We start from the raw sequence: 17,712 nt of genomic DNA on the forward strand, positions 1-17,712 counted from the left end.
GTGGGCAAAACATCGCAGGTTGGCAGCTCTTCGGCAATGTGACCGTTTTCCTGCAGCCAAATGGCGGGTAAAATATAAAATTTTGAAAGAAAGATGTTAACTGTCAATTCACCACATATACCCTCAAGATATCTTTAAAAGATATGTGCCACGAAAAATAATTCTAACTACCGAGTACCAATAAAAACACTCCTTCATTTATCAAACAATTTCATTATATTTCATTAAATATTAAGTATAAATACGCAGTTAACTATTAAGTATTATATACACAATTACAATAAAGTATTCAGTCACTATAATGCTTCTTCTATATACAAAGTACGATATATTTATATCCAATGGCTTGAACTCGCCGCCGCACCTTAATAAATTATGCAATTCAATTCCATTATAATATACAGTAACAGTCGTCTGTGTTCTTCGGGAGTTTGTCGATTGAAAGAAAGTTGTGGGTTTCTTTACTCACTTTAGGATCTGCGCCGAGGATTGCCTACTTATAGCTAAAATGTTTGCAAAAACAATAAGTCAAGGACATTTAACAATGTTTTCGTTTTCGTTTTGATTTCTTTCTTTCGTTTGCTCTTTGCTTTATCGCTTGGGTGGGGTGTTTTTTGTTGTTTGTGGTAAATAAATAGTATCGATCGATCATTAACGATATTCAACATTGAAATACATCAATCATTAGGCATATACATAACTACAGGATATAATACAATACAGGATCGTGGGGCTCGGGATCAGGATCGGGATCCAGGTTGTGTGCTCAATCGTGGCGCCAGCTTTGCGGCAGCACGTAGTCCTTGACCTTGTAGAGGGCATTGGCGTACCAATGGATGCCATTCTGCTGCTCCGCCTGGGTGACGACCTTCGGCGAACTGCGCAACTGATCCTTGGCGGGCAGCCACGCCTCCACCGTGGACAGGAGGCGCATGGGAGCGAGACCCCAGTGGGCCAGCGACTGGCTGTTGATCACCGCATAGCAACTGGCGGCCACCGAGTTGACCACAATGGTGCCCTCGCGGGTCAGGGGCGCCACCACGCCCTTACTCCGGACACTGCCCACCCGGATGACGCGCTGGGGCCTCAGCTCGCCCGTCTTCGCATCCCGGACGAGCACCTGGTTCTGCTCCACGACGCGATCAGCGAAGACAAAGGTTAGATCCTGATGTTCCGGCTGCCAAACGCTCACCAGGTGAGCGGGCGTGACGGTCAGCACCGCCCCACCGTCCGTGTGCAGCACCACGAAGCTCTGCATCTGCTCCAGGTTGCGGTCCATGAAGAGGATCACCTCGCTGAAGACTGCCTGTCCGTTGGCGGCCATGCTCAGGACTCGGTCTCCGATGGAGAGCTCGCCGAGCGGCTTCTGGACTCCACTCTCCAGCAGCGCCGTGCTCTCCGGAGTGAAGCAGCCGTGCACGTGGGAACTGATCGAGGAATCTGTAAGCAGAAAATGTTGTGGTTAGAACGTTTGTTACAAGGTTAAGGCTTTGGAATTGATAGATTCTAAAAGTAAAGAGGGGATGAGCCCTGCTTATTTTTAATATAGTTTAGAACATTAAATCTATCTTCCAGATGTTGTGGTTTTAACTTGAGAAATCCTTAAAAAATAATAATTTTTGAATTCCTTAAAATGTTGATGATGGTTAATATATGTGTTTATAGGAATGGAACTTTATTTAATAGTAAAGAAAAACTATAGATTTTGATTTAACTCGACCTTTAGAAAAGTTGAGCTATGAAAAGAAGTACAACCCAAGCTATTTTTATTAAATTATAAATTGTGTAATAATGTTTAAGGAAGCCCTTTTAAGAACTACACAATCTGGAATCAAATCCTGTGTTTCTGATCTGTAGATAGCTAGTAGTGCGCCCTCAGTTCAGGCCGCCCAGGTAATGGCATTAGTTTGCTAATCTAATTTGGCGTTAAGCATCCAATTGCCAAGCCCAACAAGTCAAAAAGGTTTTCACAGATCCGGGGCTGGCCCGTTGCAGCCCAATGTGAAACAATGGGCCCGAAAGGACTGAAAGGACTGCCTTTTGCGGTTCGCCAACAAGCCATGAACATAATGCGATCGAGGAACAGAGATCGGAGATCGGAGATCCGAGATCAGCAATCTGCGATCTGCCAGGCATATCAATAACAAGCGGCCGACGTGTTTTTGTTTCGGCTTGCACAAAAATTGTGATCTTGTTTTCCCTGCAAGATTAGCCGTGGGATCAGCCTCAACCCAAGCCGAACTCGAGCCAAAGCGGCTTAGGAATCCCAGGGAGGTGAGCTGCCAAAAAAAAAAAAATAGGAACAGGAAAAAAAACGAAAAACGGGGATGGGCCAGGTAGCAGTTTGTGGTTTGTTTTCCCAACCTTTTTGGCAACCTGTTGGCAATTACCGAACATGCTGCAACCCACCTAAACAATAATCGAAGCGCAGGCCACATTAATCATCATTAATGGGTATCGAGTTGCCCTGGCAAGGGCCCACCCAGATGGATCTGGCCAAGATCAGGGGGATGCACTTTGTAGAACTTTCTCTGTGGCCGGGGGCCTTCACACCCGAAGCGCCGCCGCTGCTGTCGAGGCTTGTAAAATTCAAATTAAAAATTCCAGACCAAAGGCGACCACTAACCGCGCGCGCTTTATTATAATGAGTGGCCATAAAGTGGCCTTGTTGCGGCTGCCACTGCCGCTGGAATGGAATTCCAAAGAAAATGCACCTTCCCAGTGGCCCAACCGAAATTCCCATTGATGCATTTCGGTAAACACAGACGGGCGGACACACAAAAGTGTAGAAACAATAAAAATCGGATTAAATACATATGGTCGAGGTCTATAAAACCCATAATCGATGGGGAGGGCAGCGGAATCGGAATCGGGCCCAAATAAGAAGAACAGACTGGATAAAAAAGGGGAGTGTGAGAGGAAGCGCGGTGGTAACAAGAAAAATTGGTGTGAAATCTACCTTCTACCAAAAGCAGGCAGAGAAACAGAAACGGAGACCAGAAATAAAAGTAAAAAAAAAAGACGAGGGACAAGAAAAATCTCAGGCCTGGTCGTCTTCTTCGTCGGCGGTGAGTGGAAAGTGAAGAACTTGAAGGGTCATAAATTAATAAACCATTAAAGTGGTTAAAATTATCGTTATTTTATCTTTGTTGTGAAGACTAAACTGATAAATTATTACAAAACAGAGGACAGCCGCTTGTGGCTGTTGTTGTTGTTGGCTTGGTGACTGATCGTTTGGACAGCATTAACATGAGCATGCAACAACAACACGCGCTTGGGGGCTTTAATGCGCGCGCGCGACACACCAGCAACAACAAAAGACAGCAGCAACATTGGTAAGAGGGGGAAAAAAAAGAAAAAAAATTAGTGTCGACAAAAAGGTTTACAGCCATTACTCTTCGTCGTCGTGTTGTTGCTTTTGCTGTTGCTTTGGCTGCTGTTTAGGCCCCAAACGAAAGACTTAGGCAGCGAACTCGAGGCGCAGCGAATGCTGTGCCAAAACTGTCATAAGCCCGTGGTTTATGTGCAGCGGCCTATCAGCAATCAATCGCCCCGTAATTTATTGATAGCCAGCAGCATGCAACACACAAACACAAACACATGGCTGGGACCACACACATGTGGCAGGATGGGCATAGGTTTAGAAATAAGATGACCTGCTTGCCACTTGTTCGTCGGCTGACCTTTTGATATTCCCTAAAAAAGGAGAGAGTAGAGAGGGGCAGAAGATGACAGCAGGATCCAGGCTCGCAAACCGGCGGCGGCTCCTTTCATAAGCAATTAGAATCAATGAGCAAGGACACTCGACTCGGTTTCCCTTCCTTCGTCCTTTGTAATCTTTATGGGCCGCCACCAAAAGTCACAATATTGTGACTCGACTGCGTGTGTGGGAAAGAGGCGTGGCATCATCTTGTAATTGTAGATGGAAATTAAATGAACAACTGACAGCCAGTCGCACCCAAAGTGTCTGTCTGTTTGTGTGTGGGAAACTTGAAAGGGAAAATCCCTCCAAAGCCGCCAAAGAAATGCAAAAAAAATATATACGTACATGTATAAAAGACAACCCAAAGAGAGAGAGCAAATCTCTGGGCAAGAAAACTTAATTGTCTTGGCCCGTTTTGGTTGGCTGATCGAGGCAAAAGCATTTTCTTCTCGGTCTTTGGGGCAGTTTCGTTATGTTTCGGGGAAAACTGGTTGCTGGCCATAATGGCAGCTCACAGATACACACTTGGAACGGCCTGGACCGTCTTAACTGATGATGCTAACTTGCTGGCCGGCCGTTTGGTTTCAGTGTTTTTTTCAATTAGGCCCGCGCTCAGGTTTTAGCCCGGCATTTAATTCATCTTTGCCCGTTTGCCAGTTTGGCTGTTGGCTGTTGCCTGCCTGCCCGTTTGCCAGCTCCTCTGTCTTGGCCAGTTTGTGCTGCCTGAGAAACGCTTTGGGTGTCGTATCATCAATTCGTTTAATTTGACAGGCGCAAACCTAAACATGTCAAAACAACAGCCATGCGGTTAGTAGTGGTGGTTGCCGCCTCTGGAGCCGAGTTTCGGGTCCAGTCAGGTCCAGTCAGGTCCCCAGCAGACCATCCATGGTCCGGTTTTCGGACTTTGTTGCTTTGTCGTTTCCCCTTTTCGATCTTGCCATCTCTGAGATCTCGGGGATCTTGCGATCTTGCAGCCGTGGCCAATTTGGCGGATGCGATGTGCAGGGCGAGCGGCTGAAATTTGCCAACGCCTGTCAGCTTAGCGATCGCCAGTACGAAACATGCGAAATTACGCTTGTTAGTGTCACTTCTGGCTAACCGACCAGGCCCACCCATCGCCCGGCACCTCACTCATTACTTCCTACAGATCAACTAACTTGAAACAGCTTCTAAGGCCTCTTAGGAAATGAGTTATAGATTTATATGAGAGCAGATCTTAATACTTATATATAAATTGAGGAGTAAACATATGTGAAATCGATTTGTTAATATCCTATTTCCAATTAAATACAAAATATTTAACTAGGATTGTGGAAAAATTTAGAATAAAAATCCATTCTGTTATAATGATTTACTATTTTCCTAACATAAACAATTTGAAATTTCCTCAAAAAATTTACAAAAACTTTATTATTTTTATTAACTAACGAACATATGAAAAAGCAATCAGAATAATTGCATACTTAATGATAGATTTTATAATACTTTTAAGCCCCCTTACTATTTCATGTCTTTATAGTAATTCAAATTTTTCATTTACACATATTTGTAAAAAATTTTAATTGATAAACTGTGACTCAACCTAAGCAAAACCACAAAACCGGAAATGTATTCACTTTGAAATATGACCAAATCATTAGGCGCCCCTTGCCGCGATTAAGTAAATTATGTGGACAATTACCTGACTTGACGGAGCAGTAGATGTGGCGCCGGCTGACGTAGGAGACCCAGTCGAATCCGGCCTCGACGGCCAGGCGGGCCAGCATGCCGTACTTGGACTGGTCGCGATCGGAGGTGGCGATGGTCACTGCGCGACCCTCGTAGTGGAGCGACTCCTGACCATGCTGGTAGTCCTCGTCCCAGCTCTCGGTGACCAGCAGGCGGATGCCGGGCCACTCGTTCATCACCGAGTAGGCCAGCACGTTCAGCTTCTCCTTGCAGCGCTGAAAAGGGCAGAAGGCAGGGGAGATCGATTAGGTATTGTTAATAGCCAGACGCCATGTTTAATTCACGCAGCACGCACGGGCAAGCGAGATGGATATAGTGCTGCCGAGGGGCGTGGCATGCGGGCGTTCATTCCGGTGGCCCAAAGGGCCCAACGCGTTCATTTTCGCCGATCTCCAATCGAGACGGAGGCCTACACTCGGAAAACTTGGGAACTTTAAAATATTAAAAAACAAATGTTTAAAAAAAATAGGTAAAACTTATTTATTATTCGACTTGTCTTTGTTCGAATAACAATATTATTTGATATTTTATAGTTCCTAAGTTTTTGATTTTTACAGTTCTCACGTTTTTGAAAAAAAGAGATACAAATCTTGTAATTTATATTTTTGTATCTCTTTTCTGAAATCTATTTGCTTTTATTAATTTATGGAATTAAAAAAAAATAAAAAAATTATTGAATTTTAAAGAATCTTAAATTAAGATAATGTTAATATTATAATATTTCCCAATATTATAAAATATGTTTAGCACTAAAAAATAATTTAAATATTATATATATTTTTTTTTTCAAAAAAGCAATTTTCCTGGTAATTTTCCCCTTCAGCGTATTTATAATCAAAACCAAAAATAACCAAATATAGGATTCGAATTTCTCCCAGTGCATCTACCTTTCGTGCTCTGTGAGTCTGCCCTTTTTGGCCGCATCCTTTGAACCTGTTGCTGCAACCTCAACAAACAGGCGATCGTGTTTGCCCAGTTCCCTTTTGGCCAAAGGCTTATTTGCCCATGCTTACGCGCAGTTCAAACACTGACCCTCCATGGTGACCCTAACCCACCTAACCCACGCTCGAAGATATACCTTTTATTTTCTCCCTTTTCACTCTTTGTTTTTCCTGTCGATAATATGAAAATGCTTACGCTTTGTTTGCCAATGTGGTGGGTGCTCATCCGTTTGTCGGCTCGTTTTCATTTGATTTTTTAGAGGAGAGAGAAGCAGAGAAATGCCAGCCAAGCAGAAAAGGATTCGAATAGGTCTATGCAAATATTTGAGAAACCAAAACTCAGAACTCACAAAAAGAAACAAATCAAAACTCGAAACTAAGAAGGCAACAGAGTATCTTTAAGATTGAGCCAGCCACAAAATCAATTATCAACGGACAGAGCCCGGGTGACAGGATGTTGCCTTTGTGGGCAAACAGAATTCGAGCCGTAAAATCAATTTGCGACACAGAGATCCTTTTCTCATTCTTATTTTTAGGACAAACCACAGCCGATCAGTTTTTGCCTTTCTGGGCTTATGTTTTGATGAGGTGTGGATCTGTAGCGGTCTGTGTTTGCTATTATTTGGCCAAAAACAGAGCTGCCAAATTTGTCACACAGCTTCGCAGCAGCCGCAACTGTGGCAAATTGAGGTGGCAGGCCGCATTCCGGGAAGAGTTCAATGATATTTGTATGCTCCGATGCTGCAGCTTTGCTTTATTAAAAGGCTTAACCAGTTAAGAGTCGAGAGTTGGATGCTGGAAGTCTCGAAAGGCGAGAGCCAAGCTGTGCTAATGAGCACAAAAGCGTAACGACAAACAGGCGATGGATGGATATATCCATATGGCTATGGGGTATGGGTTATGGTTGGGAGAAAGACAAACGCTTTTGTCTTAAGCACTGCCAACGATGTTTACCCAACATGCTAATGCATTGAGCTCGAGCTCGAATTCGAATCGATGCGCTGGACGCGCAATGAACAAACAACGGCCGTCTCAGATCTTCGATCTGGGATCTTGAAACTGGGATCTCACCCATCCCATATACCATATCCCATCTTCCATATATACGAACTCCCAACGATTCCAGCAAGTTCGTTTGCCGACGGGTGCGTAAGGTAAACATTACGGATACACGGCGTCGGCGGCCCAAAAAGATGGCTAAATAATGTGTGTGCCTTGTAAGTGGCCGTTAGACAACAGCGTCAAGTGTAAATAAGCCCGTGCCCTGGGATCGGAAAATCCCTATAGCCTATAGCCCATACCCATATGTATATACCCTCTCTTCCCCCATGGAAAGCTGCATTAATTAGACATTCAACAAGGTGTGAACTTTGCATTTACCTTTGCCCAGCCATTACCCCGAAAAGGGGAAAATCAGAAAATCAGAAATCTTAAATCCAACCACGCCCCATTGTGTGTTTACATGGGACCTAGCTGCATTCGATTTCCTACAGCTTTCCAGCTCGATTTTGGCTATTTCGGTGTGTTTTTTATAACCCTCTGATGCGTTTTTAATGGCCGCGACTGCAGTTTTATTGATTTAAATTGTCTGGGTGGCTGCCAATTTGACGCTTTTAATGGCCGAGCGAAATTATTATGGCACGAAGATTATTAGGCACTCATCATCATTAGGCCGCGGCCAAGACAAGACGAGTTGGCCTGGTCGGGTTTGGCTTAATAGCCCGTTTCTCGACCCGGCGACAAGTTCGGGGGCTTTGTTTGTTTTGACCATCCCATGCCATAGCCTGCCATACCATCTTGTTCCTGAGCTTTTTTGCGAGGGTCTCGGTCTCGGATTACTGGGTACCCCAGGGAAACCGACGATTAGGAAACGACACAATTTAACGACATAATTCAAGTGCGCATTAAGTTACGGCTGCCAGGGGAGTCACCCCTTTTTTTTATATACCGATGCACGTGCTCTATGGTGTAAGCAGATATGGCATATCCTTTGATTCCCGGCACTGATTGCGATCGCAGAGGAAGCGAAAACTTACAACTGAGGAAGCGACACAGGATATAGTCAAGTAAAAAAACGGAGAACAAGGAGAAACTCTGAAGAAATCACGTCACCCACCCGATATAATATATACACACACTATATACGATATGTGTGTCAACGGGGGCTGAGGTGGGCCACTTGAGGGGCCGCCACTTAGGTGGCAACTTAGGGTTTCACGGGTTCTGGAGCCTGCTATCTATGGAATCTAGATTCCAGAATCCCTCGCATCAGTCAGCATCTGCCTTTTGCCGCCCTGTGTGGCCCACTCGAGTGCTCACACAGATTTCCTCACTTAATTGGCAAACTGTTATGGATCCTCTGATTGATTCAAGTGCAATGCCAATCCGCAGCTCCATCACTCTGTTTATTTGTGTTGCCAATCTATTCACAGCTCACAGTTCTCTTCATTAGAATTAGCGGCGGTCTTTGATTGTTTACGATGCGCTGGCAGCGCAATTATTACAGCGCAAAAATCAAATATCGAAAATATAAGGGACGTCTGAAGTTTTAATTAATTGGAAACGGTTCCGGGGGAATGAGACTATGTTTACGGAATCTCTGGGTCTCCGAAGTCTGCTCCTGTCTGTTTGTTTTCGCTTTTTGTTTCCCTTATAAATGGCAGGGCATTAAAAAGTGGAAACCTTTATTGGATTAATGGGGGATTAAGAGTTCTGTATCGCAGCTAATTGAATTTTTGCCACTTACTGGGAGGTTATAAGAAGCAAGCAGAAGTCAAAAGCAATTAATCTTAAATCATAATAATATTTTTTTAATTTTCCACTACAAAAATGCAAATGCAAATTTTCCATTTACTAGATCTTTGGCCCCCAACTAAACGAATCCCCCCCAAACGCATTACAAATGCTCGTAAATCTCGCGTCGAATAAATGTCCATAAAAGGAAGGCGTCATTTTATTGTTATTAATTAAATGCTATTAATTTGCAGAAATCGTAAATTAAATCTCAGCTGTGGCCTATTGCCCTGCCTCACCTGCCTGGGGTCTGCCTGCCACATTTAATGTCCCCCGGCGATCAGCAAAAGTCATTTGGCGGCGAGGAGAGGAGTCGAGGAGTCGAGTAGTCTCAGCCAGGTAAGAGCCGTGGGTTCGGGCAGGGTCTTAAATGATAAGCGCCATAATCCCTGATGTGTGATTAACTTTGATGATGAGTTATGAGCCGCACATTGGCACTGATGGGGCTGGAGAGGATGGGGATAGGGGATGGGGGATGGGGATCCCAGTTCCAAGTTCCAATGACTTGCAGGAATCGAGAGGAACCATGTGAAATGTGAGTCACTCGCCCAGCAGTAATGTGATAGCCGCGACGCGATCTCTGATCGCGATCTTCTCCCCCGAGCAAGTTCATAAAAGTTTTATGCAAATAAAGCAAAAGCCACAAATATCGATGGCATTTTGGGGCAGCAAATCCTTGAACATTCGCGCTTGAGTGCCCTCGTAAAAGTATCAAATTGATTAATAATAATATAAAAGCATCTCATCTCGGACAAAAGCAAAACAAACAGTGCGAATGCGGATCGAGCAGGGACATTCGGCCTTATATGGCCACTATATGGGGAATATATGGGGACTTTTCGGACACGATTTGTCCACTTTGCCTGACTGATGTTTGTTTGATAAGTTTGATTACTTTGTTGGCCCCCAGGAATGTTCCCACGAAATGGTCTGATGTTTTGCTTATCGCAGCATTTGACGTGATTTGATTTGAGTTTTTGGCAAAGTTGCCTTTGAAACTGAAGCTCTGACATCATCCCACCCAACGTTTTTTCTTATACTTTCTGTTTCTCTTCTCTTTTTGTCATAATAGGATCAATTTTGAGTCATAATGCTCTATTAAAATGCCTGGGCTGAGGGCTTACTTTGATTTGATTTGAGTGGAGTTGATTTGATGGTGATGTTGATTCTGATTTTTGATTTTGATGTGCATGTCTGGAAGAGTAGAGGGTGAGGATTGAAGACCGAAGACAGAGACTGCTGCATGCATGTCAATAATCATATCGGATTACCCAATGGCTTTGCCCTCAGCCCCATTGTTGCTACAATTTATGAAATTTTAGAACTTATGCTGCGGCTTTTGACGCATTCTTTTGTCCATCGTCCACATCCATCTGTCCGCTGCGGTTTCTGCTGCTTGTCTAATCCCGTGGCATTCGAGATACACTTCAGATACTTCGGTTGGGTTCTGAAAAGGCGTGTTCCCTAGACACATTTGCCTGTAATTACCTGAGGCAATGACTTGTCATAAGCTCCGGCATTTTACGAGGCTTCGCTTCGGTTTAGCCACCGTATGCCAATTGCTGAAATTTTCGCAATTTGTTTATGCAACAACTGGAAAACTGAAAAAACAGACACCCAGGGCCACACAGTTAGCAGTCCGTTTTGTGAGCGTTTTAAATGGCCAAAACGAATTGTTTACCAGCCGAAATTCACGCACAGCGGACAGTAAGTCACTCGGTCTGATAGCCAAATCCAAATCCACATAAAATACGATTTAGTTGCGCTCTGTAGGTCCTCGAATCCCAATTCTCAATGTCACTGGTATTGAAACTTCGGTAGCGGAACAGTTGCCGTTGTAAATATTTGCCCCGTGAACAACAGAATTTTTATGTACCCCGAGTGTCCTTGGCCATTTAGTCAACTGCCCGAAGGACCTTGGCCTTCGGTGTCACTTCGAATTTGCTGCCGTGCGAGCAACTGTTAATTGTTCGCCAGTTTCTGTTTCTGTTTCGGTTTCTGGAAAGGCTGCAATACCTTTTGATTGCATATCAAATTCAAGGTAACATCTGAAATCGCTGCCACCATTTAAAGTCCCCCGATGGGCACGTGGCAGTTGCAAAAGGCAATTTGGGAAAGTTTTCGAGTGAAACTCTAGCCGTCGAACAACTGTTTTGTTCTATGGATCATCAGGTACAGTAAACCCGTATCTTAAAGATCGATTACTTTTCTGAAAACCCCCAAAAACTGCCAGCTTATAAATCTTTATAACGAAAGTCATTATAACTCGAGTGTTATATTATAATCTTAAATCAACTGAATTACTTGCTTGGCAGCCGTAATCTGTCTTCTTACAGTTCTGATTATTGGTTTGTTATTCGTTAAGGGAACTGGAAGTCCTCCATAAAACTTTAATAGCCCCTTTATGAAGCTTATCGATAATAGGGCTATTTTTACACCTCGTCAGCACTTAAAATTTCATTAAAATAACAAAAATATACCCGATAAGCCAGCTGTGTCCATGGGAAGCGTGCCGATTAAATATTATCGGCAATATCAACTTCAATGCCAGCCCTCTTAGGGGGGCTTGACTGTTGGCCAGGCTTATGGCCGTAATGCAAGCACCACTTTGTCGCTGGAATTAAGCACTTGTTTTAGCTGTTTTGCACTTTGAATCCCAACCACCCCCCAACCGAACGGCCACCCCCCTTCACTTTCACTGCCCCTGCCTCTTTTTGGGGCGATAAGATATTGCTATTCTTCGCCTTAGTTGGTGTCTTAACACACATTTTACTGCCAGCGAAGTGGCACAATTAGCCACCTATAAGTACTTGCACGGAAAATAATTTTAACATTTTTATAATATATGTATACCCATTAAATATACTTTATATAAGGCAATACATCGAATGTGTTTCAGAAATAACAAATGATTTGTTTTCCGGATTCAGGTCCTTTTATTATTCCTAGAACAGACTTGAGCTTTGAACTGTCTAAAATTTATAACGCAAAGATCCGATAAGATTCTTATATAATATTGGACCTAGCATGATCTTTAAGATGCCTCAAATGGTTATTATTTTCTAAAATGTATAACTCAACAATCCCATACTCTTGGGCAATGTACAAAAAATATCCTTTTAAATAATGAGTCATCATGCCAACTCAAAAGTGGACTAATATTCTTTCGGTGTCAGCACATATGTAACTACCAACTACACATGTTAGCAAACATAGAGTCACTATCTGGTGGATAGTACTTGTGTATTGGCAAACGGACTACTTGGCTGCAGTCCGCTTATCAGACAAACGCCGGCGATAAGCGGCAACAGCTCGCGTGCCTCGACTTTTGGGGCGTAGACAAGTGGGCGGAGGGGTGGTTTTGGGTAGGGGTAAAACCAGGTAAACACCGGGACTCGTAATCCCCCGCACTCGATACCCTGTTTGTTGTTCAGCGCGAAATCGAGAACGCATTCGCCGAGCGGTGACAATGTCGATTGAACTATTTGCGATGATGATCCGCGGATCGATTGGTATCGAGGTTGTTGAACGCATTCTTGTTTGTTTGGATTCGGAAACGCTTGGCTTGGGTGCTTTACTGCTTTATGGCTAAGTTCACTGTTATTCAGACGCTATCTACCTTGGCTTTCGAGTATCGAGCTTCCTGTTATTTTGCACTTGCGAAATAAGTGCAGTGGTTTCGATAAGATGCATAATTAATCATTTAATGGGCAATGCTCAAAAACTTATGCGATATTTCTGCCTGGTTTTATGGCCCACGGGCGCCATAAAGTTTTGTGAAATAGCCAACCCGTTGCCAATGATTGGGCACTTTTTCGCCACGTAGCGTTTATCAATGGGAACTGAGTGGCACAATCTCGTGCCATCGGTCGATCGCTAGATAAGGTATACCAGTGCCAGCGATTAGCGATCGCTAATTTGACAATTGAATTTGTGTTCACGGGTGGCGAAAGGCGAGTGCTGTGCGCAATAAGCACGGAATTAACCTAGTCTATCTAGAAGGGAAGTTGGTATAGCCCCTGAAAGCGGGACTTTAGCAACTTCCTTTCCATTATTTCTATTCAATTGCTATTTATACCCATATCACACTGGCCTTACTCGTATCACAATATAATTCCTATATCAGGCATTAAAGTCGAACTATTTGACCATTACAAGTAGTTTTATTTATTGCTAACTCACATGATTTCCGATTGTGTTACTCACTCTATTACTAACAGATTCTCCAATCTTCAGACAGTTGGAAATAATCAAAATCTTATATTATTGTGCACATTTTATTTCGAATGGATTGAGTTGGAAAACCCAATTTTGATTAATCACTTTAGTAGCTGACTAGCTTGTACATAATAGTTTAGTCATTTTTCTGTTAACAAGTCAGGGGAATGACATATTTTTGGTTTGTAAGAATTATGTACAAGTCATTTAATAAAAAAACCCCATATAGGCGAAACTTTCCAAATGATATATTAAAAATTGTCCTTACCTTGCTCATTAAGCGATCTGCTCCGGTGCCCTCTTCGTCGCGGAAAAGGATGTCCCGGTTGTAGTTCGGCACCAGGTCCTTGAATTTGGGCGAGTCCCGACGGATCTCGCCCTCCACAGGTCCAGAGGCACTGTTCGTGTACTCGGAGAGATTGGGAATGGTCTGCTTGAGGACCAGCGGGTACAGGTTGCGCGCCCTATGGCGACCCAGTCCTCGGCCAGGACCGCAGCTGTGGGCCGGGGTGAAGTTCATTGGCAAGACGAGCAGCAGCAGGGCCACCATCGAGGTCAGCCTGCTGAGGCAACGCTGCGTATGCGCAATGTGGCGCATCGTTTGCGCTTCTGGAGATGCGGAGATGGAGCTCGTGGTCGCTTTAGAGCTGGAACTGTGGCATTTGGCGTCCAAGGAGAGACAGGTGACACTGGCGGCACTGGCCCAGGGCACAGAGCTGGAGTTATCCATTATTTATTTTGGACTCGTTGTTTGCTGTTTCTCTTGATTGGGTTTATTTTTTTTTTTGGTTATTTAGCACTTCACTTTTGGCACACTGACACGTTTTGGCGACACGTTTGTTATCTTTGAATTTATTTATTTGTAGGTGATATTAAACCTGGCTAAATCGAAATACTGGAATCGGCGGATTAGCAGGTCCTAACTGGCGTCGTCGGTCTTAACTGTTCTCCGCTGAACTGGCAGTTAGCTCTCGGATCGGACAACCGTTGCGCTCGCACTGTGATTGACAAATGACATTTCCGAGCGGAGTATCGAGCGCGCAGAGTGTTCGAGTGCGAGTACGAGTACGGCGGCAAATACGAAAACGAATACGAATACGAGTGCGAGTACGAGGGTGCTTTCAAGAACCCTAGGCCTTTCAGCTCACGCACACCACTGCCCCGAGTTCATTCCCAGTTTCGGTAGTATGGGTATACCACTCGACGATCGGGTCTGGTGTTCATTTTTATGCTGCCTTATCGAGGTGGTGGTGAGAGCGGGACAACCGGATGGTAGGCCATACCTACAAGACTGGTTTCCCAGTGTTAGTGGCTGGGCCTTTGGGTCTTATGTACTCGTAGCTCAACAAGCGGTGCTGGCAACAGATGTTGGATGGTATGGCTTGGTATGGTATCGTACCATTATAACCATGGTTAACAGTGTGCGCCTGTTGCCAATTGGATGTGCTGGTGTGAGTGGCCAGAAGAGCCGCATCCTCTGCTGCAATTTCTCTTAACACTTGCACTACTCGACTCTTGTGGCTTGTTAGCCGCTTCTGACCCTGCAACTCCTCCATCGCCATGTCCACATCCATCTCCTCCATCTCATTGTTCACTTTTTTCCGTTGCCTTTCTTCGTTTTGTTGTTCGTTTCGCTTTATTGCTTGTAAATTAATAATGTTCCGGTTTTTTGTGTATTGTGTGACTCCTGGGCCACCTTATATGGTATATGGTATGTGGAGTATATAGGTTCAATGCTGCTTCCGTTTGGCCATCTTTACTGAAAAGAAAATCCCGGGGATCTACAGCTAGAATGGTCATATACCGATCGCCGTAGATTCCGAGCTTATGTCACCTAATGAGCCATTTAATATAACGTCTAAGGAAGTCGATAAGATATCGCCTCAGGATGTATGAATTAATAACATGCCCCTTGGGAAGTGGCGATGTTTCGATAAGATGTTCAAATAACTGAGTAATATAACGAAGGAAATTAATCTGTCTATGTTCCGTTCGACGCTTTGTAAATAATCGCGAATATGTCTATATATATTGCAAGGCTGATAACGATTTTGGCAAATACAATTTGCAATTAGGTACCTTATATTTATGCACTGCAAATAACTGACTGCGGATTGATGCCGCTTTTCTAGAGATCAATAAATTTCCAGTTTCTGTTGACTTTTGGCCAATATAGAATTCTCCCGAACTGGGAATCTAGGTATCTGGGCTTTGTATATCTACTTTGACTTTTTCGCACATCTTGAACTTGGTGGCTTGTGGTGCCATAATATTGCTCTCGCCCCCGAGAGTCTTTTGTTTTGGGTCTTTTTCAAGACCTTTTTGCGGTTGCACTAGGGTCTATTGACACTGTCACTTGGCAAGCGCGAATCGCGGAATACGCCCGACAATGTATGCCCAAGAAATTGTCACCTTCGATCTGGGAAACACCAAGGGCGAAGGTGCACCTGCCCATGTAACGGATACCAAGGGGCCAGATCTTTTTTGGGTAACGCTCTGGAATGCAAAGCGTAGCATAATATAATTTAAGCAACAACAAAAAAAGTTAAAAAACGAAACGAAAGAGGAGAAATACAGAAGAAACACATTCAATAGCTGATCGTGGCGGCAAAAGATATAAGAGAAGGCAAAACGCCATCAACAAGATACACGGAACCAAATTAAAGATGAAGAAGCTGAAAAGGCTGGCGAAGAAAAGGGGGGAGTACGAGGTTTGGATGCTGGGGCATCTGTGTGCGAGACTCTATGTGGCTGCCACATAAATTTCAGGCTTCTTTGTGTGCGCTCCCAACTCATTACGTGCGCTGGTGTGCGTTGAGGTCTTGTGTGTCTTTGGGCATCTGTATCGGTGTGTGGGGCGGAGCTGCTTAAGGCGCTCATTTGTGAATGAACACACCGTGAACAAGGCAGATACAGATACGAAGACCATACCATACCATACCATACCATACCATACCATACCACACCATCCCATCCCGGGGCCCAGACAACAATCGCTCCAGCACTTAATGAGCATGAATAAATGGAATCGCAGGCCGTGGAGCAAGCGAGACGGCCAGCGGGCCTCATAATCACGATCATATAGATCGCGCTCTTAGCCGAAACCCCACAAAACCAAAGAAAAAAGAGTTAAAAACACTAAACAAATAAACTAACAAAAATACTTTCCAGGCCCTTCGAGATAAAAAGCCGCAGATTAGTTTCTGTAATTAGATTTGGTCCAGCATTGATTTATGTGAATATTAATGGGACGACAGTTATAAACCGAAATTGAATTTTAATGGCAACCTGTAATGCTGCACGGGAAAAAACTTGACATGCTTATTTAGGTATGTTTGATATTTTATTTTTAGGAAAATAGAAAAACAGGGATTGAAAATATTAATTTGTGTATGTTATTTCTATATTTAAATGGATACAATGATTTTTGTATTTACTTTTTAAATTTGGAAGTAGTTAAGCACATTGTATAAGTAGAGATAGTTGAATTTCTTTTTAATATTTCTAGTTTGTACACTCCTTGTAGACAAGAGTAAAAATAGTGGTATTTATTATTTTAATAAGTAAAAACCACCTGCTTTTTTAAAACACAGAACTCGATGTTTGGAAAGGTTCATATGCATTTAAAAATATTTTGAAGGATCAGCCATACAGAAATTAAAATTACAGGTATTTCTGTTTTAGAATAATAAAATTGTTTTATCATTTTTTAAAACCCGTTGAAACCCACTTAACATTTTCAAAAATGATTTAACTTTTCTTACATTAGCTGCCGTTTAATTTTATTTTAATTATATGATTCATAACGAATTTAATATAAGATATATTAAATTCTGAAGTAATACTGTTGAAACCTTCTTAAAAAAATATTATACTTTTTATATTCAATAACTACTTGTGTGTAGTTTAGTATTTTTTCCGTGTGCCAGAGCCTCCAAATAGTCGAACCGGAAATACCCAGACCATTCGCTGGCCAAGTGGAGACCCCAGAGCCCAGCTCGCAGCTCACAGCTCCCATCTCCTCTGGGCCAACTCGGCATGGAATCCATGGACAGATGCCAGGCAGATGCCGAAGAGCAGATGGAACGCCATTTTCTGTGCGCCATGGCGCGTCCGCATCCAACGGCGTCTCCGTCTGCTTTTAATTTCTTTTAATGGAAGTTGTTAACATGGCTGCTGCTGCCTCGCCCGGATCGCCTCCACCTCCGACCGCCTCGATCCCTTCCTGCTGGTCTGCGGCTGATTTTCGGCTTGGATCCCACCATTCCCACCAACGCCATGGGTTGCGGCTGATTTGCTCTTTTTGTTTCTCTTACTTTTCGTTGGTGT

General features: G+C 43.5%; 1 protein-coding gene across 1 annotated transcript; it reads right to left on the reverse strand.

Moving 5' to 3' along the window:
• Positions 1-197: 197 nt before the first annotated feature.
• Positions 198-14,426, reverse strand: hh (hedgehog signaling protein). Its single transcript, XM_017076039.4, has 3 exons — positions 13,652-14,426; positions 5,385-5,646; positions 198-1,440 (listed from the first exon to the last, which is right to left on the reverse strand). Exons 1-3 carry the CDS (start codon positions 14,111-14,113, stop codon positions 767-769), a joined length of 1,398 nt encoding a protein of 465 aa, XP_016931528.4. The 5' UTR covers positions 14,114-14,426; the 3' UTR covers positions 198-766.
• Positions 14,427-17,712: the final 3,286 nt, after the last annotated feature.

The sequence above is a fragment of the Drosophila suzukii genome, chromosome 3 (genome assembly GCF_043229965.1).
Source record: "Drosophila suzukii chromosome 3, CBGP_Dsuzu_IsoJpt1.0, whole genome shotgun sequence".
Taxonomy (NCBI): domain Eukaryota; kingdom Metazoa; phylum Arthropoda; class Insecta; order Diptera; family Drosophilidae; genus Drosophila; species Drosophila suzukii.

Excerpts from the sequence above, each read along its gene's own strand:
- hh (XM_017076039.4), bottom strand. The coding sequence starts at position 14,113 with ATGGATAACTCCAGCTCTGTGCCCTGGGCCAGTGCCGCCAGTGTCACC. Across the intron at positions 5,647-13,651 it reads CAGATCGCTTAATGAGCAAG|CGCTGCAAGGAGAAGCTGAA; the intron begins GTAAGGACAATT and ends TGCCCTTTTCAG. Across the intron at positions 1,441-5,384 it reads CTACTGCTCCGTCAAGTCAG|ATTCCTCGATCAGTTCCCAC; the intron begins GTAATTGTCCAC and ends TTCTGCTTACAG.